The 18,338-nt window shown below is 43.0% G+C and overlaps 1 protein-coding gene across 2 annotated transcripts in view; it reads left to right on the top strand.

The window, feature by feature from the left end:
• The window catches only part of ARHGAP18 (Rho GTPase activating protein 18), a 117,723-nt gene that overhangs the window by 57,238 nt on the left and 42,147 nt on the right, over window positions 1-18,338 (top strand). For both annotated transcript variants that reach the window (XM_041742178.1, XM_041742187.1), the window contains 4 exons: window positions 3,252-3,445; window positions 6,291-6,526; window positions 10,255-10,318; window positions 14,787-14,962. In XM_041742178.1, coding sequence (XP_041598112.1) covers window positions 3,252-3,445; window positions 6,291-6,526; window positions 10,255-10,318; window positions 14,787-14,962 — 670 coding nt within the window. The remainder of the gene's footprint in view (window positions 1-3,251; window positions 3,446-6,290; window positions 6,527-10,254; window positions 10,319-14,786; window positions 14,963-18,338) is intronic.

Below are 18,338 nucleotides of genomic sequence, written 5' to 3'. Positions count from 1 at the left end.
ACACAAAGCAGTCGAGGCTATTGGTATTTTTCCCATTTTATAGGTAGGAAAAGTCAGAGAAGTCAAATGATTTCTCCAAAATCAAAGAGATAGTTCAGGAGATCCTGAATCCTTTGGTCTTTATGGCACCCAGCCCCAGGTATCTGCATGTCATTTCTCTGCGTTGGTCCTGGGATAAGTCACCCGTCAGCATCAGACCCGGCACCGTCCACCTCCCTGGGAAGAACCGATCGTGTCAGACCAATTTACCGTTCTCTAAGCCAGTATAACTAAGAGGCATGAATGATACCAGTGCATTTGAGATTCACTGACCAGGGGGAAAAAATACCAGTGAACGGGATAAAATATACCTGGGGAAAATAGGACAAAGCCCCGCTTTTTGTAAACACAGCATAAGAACCTGCTCGCTAGAAGAAGAAGAAGGGATGTTCCCTGAAGGCCCATAAGGGTCTGTGAAGTTACTATTTGCTGATGAGGTTGGCACCCAGGAGGGCAGGCCCAGCCATGACACGGGGGCATGTGGGCCGTATGGGGGCATGGGCCCGCGGAAGCCACTTCTTTCGGAGGACAGGGTCCAGTTCTGTTGTCACAGAGCTGTACAAGGTGAGAAACGTGACAGTTCCCGCAGAGCGGCCCTGGGATGACTGGCATGTGGGATTCTGGGGGGCACATAAGAAAAACATAGAACAGTTGTTTGCCGGTGAGTCAGGTGGGATAATTGATAGTTGCCTGGGGGGACAGACCCTGGCGTTTCTTTGATTTCAGCACCGTGTGTTGGCTCGGTCTTCTGGAAATCTAAAATATTTCTGCCGCGTGCGTCATCGTTATGTCTAGCAGATGTTACTTTATGCTCCGAAACCCAATTTGCAGAACGAACGTGGTATCGGATAACACACCCCTGAGAACAGAAGAGAGGGACTGGTTAACTGGCCTCCTCCCGGGACAGTTGTAAGAGGGACCACACTTCCAGCCCTGCCTGCCCAGAGTTCACAAGTAGAGTGTATTCTAGGAAAAGAAGTGACAAAACACATTTATTGATGTAAACTGTAATCGAAAAATGTTCAGCTACATATTTAGAGAAAATGCAGCATCCACGGATCCACGATGCCGGGGAGGACAATCAACCACCGAATGGCTGCCTCCTCCCGCTTCCGTGCTCTGACGTTTAAAAAAAGAAAACCTTTCTTCCAACATTTACCGATAATCCAAAAAAAGAAAAAAAAAAAAAAAACAAAACCCTCCATTCCATGACTCCATATCATCAGGTCATTATAAGAAAAAAAACCAGACCTATTCAGCTTTGAATCTTATTAAAGTAAAAATATTGAGTCTATTCATTAGCACTAGGCGATTAGACTTTTGCTTTATGCCTATTTTGAAAGCAGGGCTTGATATAGAAGGTATTTACGTAACAATGCTGTTGCTCAATGCCCTTATGGTTTTTCTGCACCCGCTATCTTAATGGAAATTTACTGGAAAATTCTTGCCAGAATAAACACATTCCTTCAGAAGTGAAAAGCTTAACGTGCTTTAATTCAACTGCACCTCTTTTCTGCAAGCAGATAAGCCAAGGTATTGGGCACCAGTCGTGAGGCCTCCGCAGGACCCTGGCGTCTCCCAGCGCTGGGGGCGCAGGCAGCAGCTCAAGCTGCAGGGCATCCAGGGCACGAGCACGGCCCGGGGCGTCTGCGCTTTTGCTGAGGAACCCGCCTGAACCCTGGGTGTTCTGCAGAAGGCCTTGAAGACGTGAGCCCCTGGCGAGGACAGGCCGCGTGCATGGGTTGGGCTGCTGGTCCAGGCTACAGCCACAGTTCAGGGTTTTGAGGAGAGCGCTTTCTGTTCACATTTTACTTTAAGCATCAGGAGTATGGACTCCAAAGCGAGAGGCCTGAAGGCAGGGCCAGGGCCAAGGGTAGGGGCCGATGGGCCACGGACAACGTGGGAACAGGATGGCTGGCTGCCTCCCCAGGGACGGAGGACAGCTCCTGGCCTTAGGGCGGGGAGGCGACCAGTGGACAGTGGAGGCCCGAGGAGGGGAATCACGCAAACCTGCCCGGCCTCCCCCTGCCAGCCCTGCCCCGCACGTGCAGCGGCGCTGTTGAAGGGCGAGCGTCCCTGATGGAGGGAAGCTGGCCCAGCTTATGACGCCAAGGAGTCGGTCGTGCTGTGTTTACTTGTGGCAACAGGCAGCGAAGTGTTGTGACTTGGCACCTGTGTTGGAATTGGGGCCCCTTGGTGGCTCAGTGGCTAAGTGGGTGCCTTCGGCCCAGGGCGTGACCCCGGGGTCCCGGGATCCAGTCCGGCTTGGGCTCCCTGCAGGGGCCTGCTTCTCCCTCAGCCTGGGTCTGCCTCTCTCTTTGTGTCTCATGAATAAGTAAATACAATCTTAAAAAAAAAAAAAAAAAAAACGGTTGGAATTAAACTGCTAGGTCAAATTGACCGGACTTTAGTGACCTTCTGCCTTATGTAGTATTACATCCTGCTGTTTGAATGATTACGGGAAAGGCCAGTTTAAATGTGAAAATGTTCACAAACCATTAAAGAATTTACGCTTATGGTATTTTTAAATTTTCTTATGTGTAGTGAGAAAACCAATGTAGCAAAAATATTACCTCCTAACATCCTCCTGGGAGATAAAAGAGCAATTTGAAATTAGAATAACAAAAGACTAGTTCCCCAACCATTGTCCCCACTCAAATTATGTTTTTTTTGTTTTTGTTTTTTAAAGATTTATTTATTTATTTATTTATTCATGAGAGAGAGAGAGAGAGAGAGGGGCAGAGACACAGGCAGAGGGAGAAGCAGGCTCCATGCAGGGAGCCCGACGTGGGACTTGATCCCAGGACCCCAGAATCACACCCTGGGCAGAAGGCAGATGCTCAACCACTGAGCCACCCAGGCGGAGCCCTCATCAAGATTTAATCTGTTGCTTTTTAGGAACAGTTTTAGGTTTAAAAGAAGTCTTGCAATAACTTACATGAAATGGAAAGGAAAAATGGTTTATCACACCACTTTTTTTTTTTTTTTTTTTTTTACCGGTATTTGTTTTTTGACAGTGAAATTCCTACTCATCCTACAAACATATAATCACTGGTATCTCAAGTTAAATAGCTTCAAAACACACATCTCTTTGGTTCTTTTTTAAGAGGAACTTACAGAGTTTCCAAATTGTTCACTCAGTACTGTTGTTTTAGAAATTGTGCTACTTCCTCATGTATTAAAATGAATCATGTTTTCTTTTGACTTTATAGCCGTAAATATGGCCAGTGCACAATGAACCAGGAGATCACCAAAGTCACCGAAAAGCCTCCATTTGACCGATCAGGTTCTCAGGATTCTCTGGATGAACTCTCTATGGACGACTACTGGACAGAAGTAGAAAATATCAAGAAATCTAGTGAGAACAGACAAGATCAAGAGGTGGTGGTTGTCAACGAGCCTGATGGTAATAACTCACTGAATAAAACTTCTGTCTGTTTGTATCCGTGTTTGTGGGAGATGACTCCCTGGGAAGGAAGAGGACAGCCACAACAATGAAAATTAAGGATAGGACAACTGAGATAGGATAATGCTCGTTGGCCTTTCAGGTTGAAAAGTACTTGTTGGCGGCGTATTCCTGGATGCAGCTGCCACATTTCGGTAGCATGAGTTAAGTTCACCGAGTCTGAGATGGGGTTAGAACCTTGTTGGCTAGGCTTAGTGTCATGGACTCCTAGGATGAGACGTGATCTTTGAAGTGATCTAACCTTCCTTCTGTGGTAGCCACATGGCTCTTGTGCTCACTGCTTTGCAGTGATGCCATGTTTCCATGGGTCAGTCAGCTTGAGCTGTCTGGATGTTCTTCATTTTATTGATTTGAAATCTGCCGTTGTCTACCTTGGACATGGTTTTTGCCTTTTGGAAGAACACAGCAAGGCTACTCTACATTTACGGGTTAACCTTTCAGATGTTTGAAGATGCTTGTCTTGTTCCTCACCGTGTTCTTCTGGAAAGAAAAAATGATTTACCTAAGCCAGTCCTCGTGGTGGTTTTCAGACCTACCTCAGCCCTGGTCTTCTCCGTGCGAGTATACGAGGCTGGATAGCTGGCCTGGGGGTATGGATTTGGACAGTGTAGGATGGCATTAGTGTTTTCAGCCTCCATATTTGCTTCTTTCTTATATTTGGTCCATAATTTGTCTCCAGTTTCTTTCCAGCTATATATACTTCCCCACACTGTGTATTGTTATAGTTGATATTATAGAAGAAACATTTTTTTTTACCTTCAAATTAATACTGTCTCTTTCCATCTCATAAATTCAAGCAGTCACCAAGTTTTTGATGACCAATTCTGGCATCTATATATTAGCTTCTTTTCTTTCTTCTTCTTCTTATTAAAAATTACATTTAAAAAATTCCACGTAGGCTCCATGCCCAGAGTGGGCCTTGATCAAGAGTCACATGCTCTGCTGACTGAGCCAGCCAGGTTCCCCATTTTAACTCTCTCTGCCTTGTGCCACCCATAGATTTGTAAGTACGTTTTGGGGATGTCAAATGATCCGGATGCTGAAAGAATAATGACAGTCAGTGCCTCCTGACCCACTAATACTGATCTCCTTCCCAACAGAGGACTTCTTAAGGCAATGACTTGGCCCTGTGCTGTTAAACGGCAGAATCTACGTAGGTTTTTTTTCCCCCTTGCTATGACATTTTTTGAAAAATCTACCAATAATACTTTAAAGAGAAAAACTGGAGATTTTTCTTAACGTTTCTTAGATTTGTAAGATTAACACGAACTCATTCTTTTGTTTGTCCTCCTTTATTTTGCTCACGTTACCAGTAAATTTATTTTCTCACGTTACCAGTAAAATCGGGCTTGCTTGTGATAATCAGTGTACGGCCCATATTTCCTGTCTCAGTGTTTCAAGATGGAAGCAGCAGACCAGTGGTCCTGCTGAATGAGAAGATACTTGTCAGAAAATAGCGTTCAAGCCTGATCCGTAGCCACGTGTCATTATCTATTTCATAATTTTCCAAGACTAAAATGAGTTCATAGATAGTCGCTCCTAATGTGATTATGGAGAAGAACTGAGAAGGTTCCTAACATGCCCACGTCTGTTCTTTGGCTTTAAGCGGTTTGAGGTTCACCCCCACTTTTTAGTGGATCGAGCGACTCTGTTTTCAGATATTGTTTACTTATCGTGTCAATATCTGCTTCTTTTCCCTGGGAAATTGGTTTTATACACGTATGTGGAGTCCTACCTTAACAGCATTGATAGTAAGGGCAGACTTTTTATGTCAGTAAATAGGTTTTATGACCCAACATGCAGAGTGCCTGGCACTACTTTATGTTTCTTAAAACTGAGGATATTAATACTAGATTTCTGCCGTCAAGGAGCTTATACAATGTGGAAGGATACACAGGCTCTTCCCATGTGGCCTTCCCTCATGCGGAGCAGCCAGGACAGCTCTGCTCTACGTTACGGATGAGAAAACGGAGTAGGCTTGAGGCCAAGTGACTGGTCCAACGGGCGGGGGCTGTCAAGGAAGAGAAACGAAGTGTTGACGAAGGGTTTTTGGGTCTCAAGTCATCGGTCTTTCACTTTCCTCTATAAACTTACTGCTTGGAGGGAATCGATTCTTGTTATCTTTCTGTTTTTCTGTAATTTTCATAGAACTTACACAATATTTGCCTTACTGTTTACTTTGTACTTTTAGCGTTTTGAATTGATATTATGCAATTAATTTCCTATAATAAATTTTTTTTAATTGTAGAAAACACGAAAGGGGGTTGAAAACTTAATTTGCAGTTGGTTAGTTCTTGATGCCTGGATGCTCTTTATCCTTTGCCACACTCCGTGGCAGCTACGGTGAACGGAGAAAACAAGCCTTTCCATCAGTTAGTGTTGGACTCTGGGGCACAGATGAAGTTAAGCCAAGAAACGGGTCTTTAAGTCCAGTGTTAACTTCCTTCTGTAACTTGATGGAAGTAAGTTATCTTTTCGTTGCTTGCTCATCTCGAGAAAGGGAGCAGTATTATCTTCCCCTAGTTAACCTGCAGGGACGTTATCGAGGTTAATCACATGTGCAGTCATTTAAAGTTTTTAATTGCGTTTATATGAAATGGATCTAAAATTTGATATCTTTGTGGCTGGAGTTTATGGCAGTTGTCCAAGTTCCAGATAATGACTTAGCACAGCAGTTTGATTTCGGTAGAAGAATGTCAGTAAGCGTGTTTGAAATGCTGGAAAAAAAATGCAAAAGTTTTCGTATTTTGTGATCCTTCAACTCCATTTTTCTCTACTGTTTCAGAGGGAGAACTGGAAGAAGAATGGCTCAAGGAGGCTGGTTTGTCCAATCTCTTTGGAGAATCTGCTGGAGATCCCCAAGAAAGCATGGTGTTTTTGTCAACATTGACCCGGACCCAGGCAGCAGCTGTTCAGAAACGGGTAGAGACAGTCTCCCAGACCTTGAGGAAAAAAAACAAACAGTACCAGATTCCTGACGTCAGAGACATATTTGCTCAACAGAGAGAGTCCAAAGAAAAAGTAGGTTTTCTTCTTTTTTTGATGTTAAAGCAACGGAATGATTGCCTTGAATTGATTGGACCAATCTAGCTTATTAATTCAGATCATTAAAATCCCAACGAGCACTTGTATACCAGCCACTAAAGCCTGGTGCTGGCAGGGATCCAGACAGACCCAGTCCCTGTCCTTCTAGAACCTATACCGCAGGGGCAGAAAATAAAACAAGTTAGAATTCAGTGTGATAATCTCTGTGTTAGGTTTCCTTGCAGCGTTAGGCATGGCCCTGACCCTCAGAACATGTGACTCCCAGTTGTTACTTACAGAAAAGTGGGAGGTAAGAGATTCTTCTGCATCTATTAACTTCTGCAGGAATATTCGCTTTTCCTGAGGCTCATTTGGGGATGAATCGAAGTAGGGGGAGTGAGATGAGGGAGCTAGCCGCAGTATAATTAGAAAGCAGGAACCCTGAAATATGAAATAACTTCCCCTTTGTGTCTAGTGCTTAACACAGTGCCTAGCACATAGAAGATTTGAGTAAATATTTGTCAAGATGATTAATTAATTATGAAAGCTGTTGGAATCTGGGAGAGATGGTGGGACTGGAGGATCAAGGGATAGCAGGGTAGGCGTGGTGAAAGTGAGAGACCTCTGCGGCCTCGAACACCCCCATGGTGGGCTGCTTGTTACTCATCCATGAGGACAGAAGGAGCTTGCGCGAGACGTAGATTAATATGGTCTCTTCCTCTATCAGGAAGATCTTGCTTCTGAAAAAAAAAAAGTTGGCTGAACTAAATGGCATTCTTAGGGTTAAAGTTGATTTACATTATGGATTATTCTCAGGTGTACTGAGTAGTCCGGGCCTAGAAGGCCCAGGAGGGTTGTTGGGACGAGAACAAACCAACGGAATCCTGAACAGTGACGACGGTAGTGATAATCACTGCCACCACTGATGAATGCTTACTGTGCTAACTACTTTCCCTGCGTTATCTCATTTAATCCTTGCAGCTGTCCTATGAGTGAGGAGGTATTACCATTTCCATTCTATGGCTGAGGCTCATAGACTTTAAGTAACTTGCTCAATGTCCCATAGACCGTAAACCCAAATTTGTGTGACTTCGAAGTATGTGCTTTTAACCACGATGTATCCCGCTATATTTGGGTTTCCATGTAAGATTCTGATACTAAGTGATCCGAACATGAGATTCCGTATTGATCATGACTGAAGGGTAGCAAAAATCATCTGATTCCAAAAAAAAAAAAAAAAAAAGAAAGAGAGAGAGAGAGAGAGATACCTTGTATTTAAGGTATCTTTCTATCATGTAGAGGTTTTTTTCTGTGTGTGTGTGTTATAGACATTTTATTCTTCCGAGAAATCCTTAATAGCTTCAGATTGCTACTCTATTTGCGTGGGCAACTGTGGATCAAATCCAGTCTATTTGATGGGAGTTTTAGGGTCACTGGATTGCTGCGGGCAGGTCTCTTGCTGCTGTGAGGCAGTTAAACCTTGCTTACCACCCAGTGGTTATTTGGGACAGCCACTGAAGTCGAAGGCCTGGACTAGGTTTCCAGATCAGATGTAGGAAAATGAATGGTGAGGAAATACAGTATTATGACATTTCCTTCCCAATTAAAGAACTCTCCCTGAGAGAGTTAAGAGGAAGTAAGATGGGGGAGGGGGAGGAACTGAGCCTAAGCAAAATATCTACTGTGGGACTCCTGCCAGGCTCCAAGAGGATGTTGCTGCTCAGTGCGAGCAGCAGCATTTTCCAGCGAATCCTTGGTAATATCTAAGCCACATGGTTTGATTCCAAGGTAATCGGTGGATTGTATCATCTGATGGCACCATTAACAGAGAACTAGCACAAGCAAATTAGAATAGTGTTAGCTTGCTTACACTGCATGCCTTTAATTGGAACCCCGCCACCCATTAGAAATACGTCCCCCGTTCCTCAAGGGATCATGGAGCAGCAGCCACTTCACTTGCAGTTCTTTTGTCCTCAAGTACAGATTCGGCTCTTGCATTTTAAATGCTTCCTCACGAAGCCCTCGCTGACTCTGGGCAACACAATACAGACACGAGTACCACCTGCACGGTTATTGTCACTTGCTAAGGAAAACAGTTCTGACCACGGACCCCCAGATGTGTGTTTGTGTGGAAGATCAGCGCGGCTCAGTGTGCCCATGGTTCGGGGGAGGGCTAGCTCATGGGTGAGGAGACCCCCGTGCGCTCCCGTGATTGAGTAGTCACTCTGCACTGTCCTGAGCTGTCTGCCTCTAGGGGCTGCACCGGTGGCCTCTGTGTCTGCTCCAGGGCCTTCTGGACCCTTCCTAGCCTGCAGGTGAAGGGGAGAGCCCTTCTGGCTAAAGGCATGAGGTCAGAGGTGGGATTTGTCATCCTTTCAAACACTTTATTTGAATAGAGATGAAAAGCCAATAGAGTATGATTTAAAAAAAAAAAAAAGATTCTTTCAGACCCCTGTGTATGATTGATCGAGGCTCCCCTTCCTGATTCCTAAATTCCTTCAGAAGACTTCCTCGGAAGGAGGAAGTGTTACCTGGCCACTTACTGGGTTCTACTATGTTCTCCTATGTCTATAAACCCGCGGAGGACTACAGGTTTTACAGTTTTCAGGTGTCCCTGCCCCCCGCCTGCCTCCCCCAAACCTCTTGGAAAGAGAGTTCCTTTGAATATCTGAGCTCATAGTACCTGCTTGGTCATTTAGTTTTAATTTATCTCACATTTATTACTAAGGGCTTTTTTTTTTTAATTTGAGAATTTTGATTTTATTACCTACATGTCAGCTTGTAATTTTGTTTTATAACAGTGTTATTGAAATATAATTCACATCCCATCTCATTCACCCATTTAAAGTCTACAATTCAGTGATTTTTAGTATATTCACAGATTTATCACCATCACTGCAGTCAGTTTTGGCACATTTTCATTATCCCCCAAAGGAAGCCCATTAGCTCTCGTTCCTGTATTCCCCTCCTCTCCCCCAGCAACCACCAGTCCAGTTTGTGTCTGTCTAGGATTTGCCTATTCTGGACATTTCATAGTAAGGAAGGAATCCTGTCCTGTGACTCGTTCCTTTGACTTAGTATAACGTGTTCAAGGTTCATGCACGTTGTAGTCTGTACCCAGGACTCAGTTCTTTTTATTGCTGAGTAATATTTCATCATGTGGATAGACCACATTTCGTGTATCTACCCTGTTACTGGATAGTACCAGTTTTTTGTAAGTTTGTCTTTACCCCTCGACTTAATAGTGGTGTACTTGATGGCAAGGACCCCCCCCTTTTTTAAGAATTATTTATAAAAAAAAATATGCATTTCTTAGAGAGAGAGTGGGGGGAAGGGCTGAGGGAGATGGTGAAAGTATCCTCAAGCAGACGCCCCGCTGAGCACAGGGCCTGACAGCCTGACCCAGGGGGCTCCGTGGACCCCAGGACCCTGAGGTCATGACCTGAGTGGAAATCCAGAGTCAGGCGCTTAGCCAGCTAAGCCACCTAGGCGCCCGGATGGCAACCCCACAGGGCTGAGTATTGTGTCTTACACGCCGGGCGGCAATCCGATATTTGTGGGATGATTACTTATTTGTTGATTATAGCTGCAGTACTTCTTTTCTGTGGTGGTTGTAATTCTTCGTGTGTTTCTTGTACTCTGAAGGTTAGTAATGGAATTATTTACAATATCATTTCTCCGGTTGTGAGTTGGAGATGACTCAATGGCCCACTTTCTATCTTTAGGCTCCAGATGGCACCGACTTACAGTCAGTCAGAACAGATGAAAACAAACATCAAGGAAAAGATGGTATGTTGGACCTGTTCTCTTGTGTTTCCCTGTATATTAGCACCGCAAACAGATACAACCTTTTAAAACATTCACCTTCAGTTCTAGTAAGCCAATGATTAAGACGCCGATAGAAAGTGCCCAAGTAGATAATTACATAAGGCTGGGAATATAGTGGGTCTTTTTTTTGTTGTCGTTGTTGTTAATGATTGTGTTTCTCTGTCCTAACATCTCTGTGCATGGTCCGTTTCCCCAAATGTTTACCTAATTTAATTTACTCAGGAACTGTACATAGGAGCTACTGTTTGGAACCCATTTTACAGATGAGAATACAGAGGTTTACAGAGAGGAAGTCACCTGCCCAGGGCCGTACAGCTGCTAAGTGGAGCCAGAGATTTTGGAACTTCATTCTGAAATCATAAGTTCTTAATTCAGAAATGGATTCTTTTTCAGAAAGCCTGTAAAGGCGTAAAAACTCGGGGTCTTGGGGGGGAGCAATTCATTATAATTCTTTTCATCCTTTTTCTCCTCTATACCTGTTACTTCAGAAATGGATTAGAAATTCAGGGCACGGAATGAAAATAAGTATTAAGGCTTCATTAGCACTTAATCAAGAAAGAATTTATAGCTTTTTTTCCTTATTTACAAAAAGGAAAAAATACTCCAAATGAAGCTTAAAAATCTAATCTGTTGTTATTTAAAAACCGTAGCAGGGGTGGTCTGTGGCTGCCGGATTCCAGCTCAGGAACTTGTCCCTTTGTTTTGTTTATGTTCTTAAGACCCGGCACCTGTGGGGCTCCTGCCATTAATAGTGTTGCATTAGGAATGGAAGCCCTGGGGGGAGTAAGAGGCCGCGAGTGGGGGGCTGGGGAGCATTTCCACCTTCTCATCACAGTCCTGCTAGTCCAAGGTTACCTGTGAGGTCTTGGAGTCTCGGGACATTGGTGCCTCTATTTTTCCTCCCATCCTTCTCTGGGAACCTTTGTCCTGCGCCCCTGCCTTTATAAATGCGTAAGTGGGTGCCTAGCGCGTATGGACACGCGCACGTCTGTAATTCCTACCCACGGAAGCACCTGCTGCTGTGACGAGGCTTCTTGAATTATATATGCAGTTTTCTATCAGAATGAAATGAGGGCTTGCGCCTCTGCGGATGGCGAGCACGGGGTGGCACATGGCAGGGCCCGCAGGACTGTCACAGGGGACAGACGAGCCTTCCGTGCCCTGGCAGTGGCTCAGTGAAGACTGAGGAGCCCAGCGTCCCCCCTGCCGGTTCCCTCCCTCGCCAGGGGGCTGCAGGCCCTGTAAAGGAATTCTGGAAGGCAGGGTCATTGAGGAGCCCTTTCCAGGCCCGGTGCCACCGCGCGGAACTGGAACCCAGCCTCCGGGCACCAGGCCTTACCTGGCCTTACCTCAGGCCTTACCTGGCGCCCGTGGCGGGCAGCGCCGTAGCCCGATAGCGACTTTGCCGCTGCCACCTAAACACTGGCGGCTCGGGGGGCGCGGGAAAGCCTCGTCTGGGGTTCCGAGCTGAGCGCTGCCCGGTGGCACCCGAGGGTGTGGCTGCCTCGCCTCTTAGGTGTTTTCCTGTACTTGGGTTTTTATGTATGTTCAACGGAAGGTATTTATCCTAAATGAAAAAGTCACAAAAGTCCTAACATTGCAAGGGCTGTTGTATCTCACATTAATTAATCTGCCAATTATTGCTCTTTTCATCAAATTATAAAACTATGGATGTCAATGACCCATCACTTTTTATGAAAACACTTAGAAACGTTAATAATGCCCACATCATTTTTAAGACTTTCATGTTAATATGCATATTTACTTAATTTTTCTTGACTTCTGTGGAAGAGGGATAATTCTTTTTAAAAATAATGGCACTTTGTGGGTATTTTGAACAGCTGAAAACCTTTAAGGAGTTGTGTAAAATATTTATGACGCAGTGCCGTTGTTCACCTCAAAACCAAAGGAGAATTATGCTATTTAGAACAAAGATATTATGCTCTTTACACTTCAGGATTTTAAGAGTCAAAAAGGGTTATTTCAGAATTCCCTGTTAGCTTTTTGCTATGAGGATAGATCATTGATTCATAGATATTTTCATGAGCCAATTAACCACCCATTTCTTGTAGCAGTGCCTCTCTATCTCCCCTGAAACTGTTTTTCCTACTATCTACCTTAATTGACTTACCATTTGAACTCTTAGGTTGTATGCTCCAGGTTTTTACAATTTTTGCCACATTTTGGAAGAATTTAATGTATTTTAAATATATTGTGACTTAATTATAATTCCTCAGCTTTGAAATCAGTACAGGACTTTTTTTTTTGTTTTAATGTGGGATGGTTGTAAGAGAATGTTGGGGGGGGGGGAAGAGTAGTTTTAAAATTCTTGTCCATAAACACTCTGCTTCTGTAAAGGTAGCGTCTAATTTAAGAAAACAGCTAATCATTTTTCCCCCCCTCTCAGAATGGTTTCCTAGGAAACTAACATACACATTCACAGTAAAACATAACAGTGGAACCCAGTGGGAAAGGAAAACTAAAATTGTGCTTTGACATTTAAGTTAATACTTGAAAAGTTAATTGTAAAGCGGTTTAGTTATTCTAATGAAAAAAATGGTCATAGGCTGTTGGAGGAGCAACATAAATAACAGAAATGTGCCATGGATGGCAGCAGATAAGCACCATCAAGGAGCTTCAAGTTTTTTCTTATTTTCGGAATTGGCATAGGTCAGTGTTTACTTACTTTTTTAACTGGGTGAGGCTACCAGGCCCACTGATGTAGTTTGCAGGGCCCGGTGCAAACTGAGAATGTGGGGCAATTTGTTGAGATGCCAGGGTGGCAACAGCAGAGCATTCAACCCATAGTGGGGGCCCTGCTGAATGCACAGGGCCCTGAGCGCGCAGGTCACACACCTGGAAGCCTGCCCAGCTTATCTGAAGGAAGTAATGAGGCCGGAGTTCTCTTTAGTCCTAATTTTCTATTGGGTGAAGCAAAAAATTATTTTTTAACTTAAATGACAATGGACTTTTTTTTTTTCTGAAGGCAGCAGTGTTCATAACATGTTTACATGTGGCATGCCTTTGTTAAATTTTTAAAGATATTATTTATTTGACAGAGGGGGGTGCACAAGCAGGGGGAGCAGGAGAGGGAGAAGCAGGCTCCCCACTGAGCAGGGTGCTGACGCTGGGCTGGATCCCAGGACCCTGGGACCGTGGCCTGTGCCGACGCTTAACCCACGGAGCCACCCAGGCACCCTAAGCTTTGTTAAATTTTGAAATTAACTGTCTCTCTTGTCACCTTGATGTGTTAGTATTTAAGCATATACATGCACTCTGTACATTTATTTTGTAATTCAGAGCTGCTCACCCTGAATTCTAAGTCTCCAATGGGGGAAAAAACAAACAAACCAACCAGTAATCCTGTCATCGGTTCCAGGTTTTTCTAATGTGAGTTGTGTTTAAAACAAAAACTTACCAAATCATCAATGCGAACTGTTTTCCCCAAAGCTCTAAAGCTAGTGTTTTCAACGAAGAGGTTTTCGAATGTTAATTCTTTCTAGAAGATTAACAACAGACAGACAAAAAAAATGTTAAACTTATTAGATACCCTTGAAATGTTGATGTAAGTATCCAGAATTTGACTGGGTTTGTAGTTGTCAGAACCTTAGTATATAATTGGGTGCAAACCCTGCTGGTTCCTGTAGCAGGTGCCTCCAGACCCGACTCCCACTGTGCTAAGTTTTTGGCATCAACTCTTGTTTTGAAATTCTTCCCATGATAGGTAGGTAACATTCTAGAAAGGAGGTGCAGGTGCAGGTGCGGAAGGGGTCTGCTCCAGGAGTCTATTTCACTGTGAGAAAATGAAATGGTAAATCACTAGTTCTAAAGTAAAACCAGCCTCTTTCAACTCCCCTACCCCCACTTCTTGTTTATTCATTTTTTTAAAGATTTACTTATTTATTTATTCATGAGAGAGAGAGAGAGACAGAGACCCAGGCAGAGGGAGAAGCAGGCTCCTTGCAGGGAGCCCCATGTGGGACTTGATCCCGGATCCCAGGATCACGACCTGAGCCGATAGCAGGTGCCCAACTGCTGAGTCACCCAGGTGTCCCATTTATTCTTTTTTTTTCTTTTTTTTTTTTTTACTTTTGATCTCCCACTGTAAACTAAGCTTTTGTGAGGCTTCTCATTCAGAGTTTGAGATCATCCTCAGTGTTAGGCTGACCCAGTCGCAGTATTGTGACCTCAGAGAAGGATTCCACAACTGGGCTACGGGTTCTAGTCTCCACCTCCCCTCCTACACCCTCCATCCACCATTGGTAGGATTCGTGGACTAAACTTTTTTCTTTTAAACTGTCCATTAATTATTGACTATAGTAAATAATCCTTGCCCCAAAGGGTTTTATGTAGTTTTTTATGTAGTTGATGTAAAGAAGTAAAAAAATACTTAAAATATATTAATTGATTCTCCCCCCCCGCCCCCCAGACCAGGCATCGAGCCTAGTTGTTGGTGAAAAAGAGCTGATTCCATTGGTTCCTGAGGAGGCACCTGCCTCTGAAACAGATATCAATCTGGAGGTATCATTTGCAGAGCAAGCGGTCAATCAGGAGAACTCCAAGGAGAAGCCCCAGAAGAGCAAAGGCAATGATGCTTCGTTACCTGTACGTGGTACTATTCCGGTTTCACTAGAATAGAGGAGTCTATTTTTCATCAGCTTTTTATTTTGGAAATTTCAGATCCATAGAGAAGTTGGAAGAAAAGTATAGCAAACACCTCCATGGGGTTCATGTAGATCCATTTGACAGTTAGCATTTTACAATGTTTGCTTTTCCTCTTTTGATATCTGTCTCTTGATATGTTGTGTTACCAGCTGCACACTCGCTTTTTTTTTTTTTTTAAGGTTGATTCATTTATTTAGTGGAGAAAGAGACCATGAGGAGGGGAGCAGAAGGAGAAGGAGAGAGAGAATCTCAGATTCCCTCCTGAGTGCGGAGCTCTTGGCGCTCAGTCCCCTGACCCTGAGATCGTGACCTGAGCCAAAGTGAGAATCACACACTCAGCTGACTGAGCCACCCAGGCGCCCCTCACGGGTTTTTTGTCTTGTTTTGTTTGTTTGTTTTTTTGTTTTTTAAATAGGCTCGATGCACAATGTGGGGCTTGATCTCATGGCCCCAAGATCAAGAGTCACATGCTGTACCCCCTGAGCCAGCCAGGCGCCTGGCCCCAACTTTTTTTTTTTTAGCTTAACAAAGACATACAAACACAGGTTTCATACTTAAGGAATTGCACACACTAAAAATAATAATTATACTTAACGTATGGTTATATTAAAATGTTCCCAACTGTCACAGTATATATTGTCCTTTCTAGCTTCCACCTTCCCCACCTCATATGGGTCATATGTTGCATTTGATGTCCTATCTTTTTGGTATCCTTGACTGAATCACCTCCCCTGCTTTTTAATATTTTTGAAGAGTTAAAATCAAATTTCTGACTTTGTCTGTTCCTCAAGACTAGATTCAAGTTAAACATTTTTGGCCTAACTATCGCATAGATGAAGGCTAGGCCTCTGGTGGCATCATGAGAAGAGGGGTGTGGCGTCACGTGGTCCCCTAATGGGTGATGGAAGTGTGACCCTTGGTTGGGGAGATGTTCACCAGGTCTCCCTGTTACGAAGATACTTTCCCCCCGTGCGGTTAATACTAACGTGTGATCCTCGAAACTGGGTGACTGTCCTATTTGTCACAAACAACCTGTCACCTACCCGCTTCACCAGCCATTTGTGATCCTTGCTACTATACTACTATTTGAGAAATGGTGATTTTCTATTTTTTTTCCCTCCCATTATGATTTCTTGGCAATCTTCTGTGATACTTGCTTGCCCTCCCTCTCCTTTTTTTGTTTCTGAATATCATCATGGACTGGTGACTTCCTTTTTTCAGTGTTTTATAAACCATTATTATTATTTTTTTTTTTCAAATTTACCCAGACTTAACTAGTGGAAACCCTTGACACTGGTTCCTGTGTCATTTTAATGTGCCCTATTCTTTTACTGCTTTGCTTTCTTTCTTTCTTTCTTTCTTTTCTTTCTTTCTTTCTTTCTTTCTTTCTTTCTTTCTTTCTTTCTTTCTTTTTCTTTCTTTCTTTCCTTTGCTTTTTTGTAGAAGATGCCCTAGGCTTGCTTTGTACTTTTTTCCTCTCTGACTTGAAAGGATCCCCTCTTCAAGGATCCCTAGTTTCCTTTAGTAGCAGATAGTATTTAGAGACCAAGCTCCGTGTACTAAGTTGTTTGTTGCTCCTGAATGTCTTATATTTAAAAAATATATATATTATTTATTTTGTGGAAATTCACATCTGCGAAAGCTAAAAAGAATTGTATAATGAACTTCCCAGTACTTCCCCACTTGCCCATTAATCCGTGGCTAGTCCTCACCTATTCATACCCCCAACCAGTGCTCTGTTCTTTTTTTTTTTTTTTTTTTTTTTTTTAAGATTTTACTTATTTGACAGAGAGCACGAGCAGGGACAAATGCAGAGGCAGAGGGAGAAGCAGGCCCCCCACCCCCCCGAAAAGGGAGCCCAATACTGGGCTCCATCCCAGGACACGGGATCATGACCTGAGCCGAAGGCAGGTGCTCAGCCGACTGAGCCCCCCAGTGCTCCATTCTGTGTTCCTTTGCAACACATCTTTGAATATATCATCACCTATAAATATTTCAATATGTAGTTCTAAAAGAGGGGTTTTTAAAGACATGCCCAGATTCCCATTACTGTACCTAAGAAGTACTAACAATTAATTTCCCATAGCTGATCAGTGTTCAAATTTCAAATTGTATCACAGATTTTGTTATTATTATTTTTTTCAGGTTTGTTTGAATCTGGATTTAAATAAGGTTTATGCATATGGCAGTTGGTTGCTGTGTCTTGAGACCTGTAATCTCTCCCTCCGTCTCCATTCCTCCTTTCCCCTCTTTGTCCTCCAAAATTTCTTTGTTGAAGGAACCTGGTTATTAAGTTGTAGAGAATATCCCCCTCTGTCTGACTAATTCCTCATGTTTTCCTATTTCTTATAAATTGACCATAGATTTATCCCATTCAGTGTGTGTTTCTGTCTTTTTTTGGGGGTGGGGGTCAAAATTACTTCATATATGATTATGTATCAAGAGACACAGAATAGCTGCTTGTCTTTCTCTTTTTGTGCCATTAGCAGCTAATCAGTCCTTGATCCATTAATTTATTAATGTTGACAAGATGATGTTTTCACTTCTTTTATCCATTTATTAACTTGAATGCTTTTAAGGAAAAGTTTCTCAAAATGGTTACTTTTCATGCTCCAGTTTTCACTGTTTTGGTCCCGTAGCGTCTTTCACGAGGGACCAGTTAGTATCATTGTATTTTAATTTTCTTGTAAAAATAGAATTTGACTCATAGGTGTAGACATATCTATGATCCTAGACAAAATTTCCTACGTATATCTGCCGTCATTTCTGCTCTAAATGTAGAATTCTCTGTTTCTGCCGGAAACCATGGCTCCATTTAGTAGAAGTAATAGTTCTGTAACTATGATCAGGACACCAGGACTGTTCCCTTCTAGGGGCTGGTCATGCCTAAAGTGCTTTCAGAGGCCAGAAGTACTTCTGTATCTTCTTTCTTCCCTGCCAAGAATAGTCATCTCAGGGCAATATAATTAGAACACATATAATTTACTTGTTTGTTGTGTCTTCAGTTAATGCCTGGCATTCTCAGAATAACAGTACTACCTCTGCTATCAACAATATGATTACTAGAAAACAATATAAACTTGTTTTTCTTTTCTTCAGTTTGTATCCTTGAGATATATCCTCAAAACACTATAATAATAAAATTACTGTGCTTTAGATTGTGTAGGATAGTTATTCTCCAGATGGTTAAGCCATCAACTGCATACCTGTTTGGGTTAATGGTTTCGTTTCATTTTCAATTTTTAGGGGTTGCTTCTTTTGGAATTTAATTTTTTTTTGTAAGCACGTAAAATATTTACATGATCCAGAAGTCAGA

This window comes from Vulpes lagopus, chromosome 2 (assembly GCF_018345385.1).
Source record: "Vulpes lagopus strain Blue_001 chromosome 2, ASM1834538v1, whole genome shotgun sequence".
NCBI classification, from domain to species: domain Eukaryota; kingdom Metazoa; phylum Chordata; class Mammalia; order Carnivora; family Canidae; genus Vulpes; species Vulpes lagopus.
Note: the sequence above shows the minus strand (reverse complement) of the source record. Positions and strands in the feature narration are given on the sequence as shown.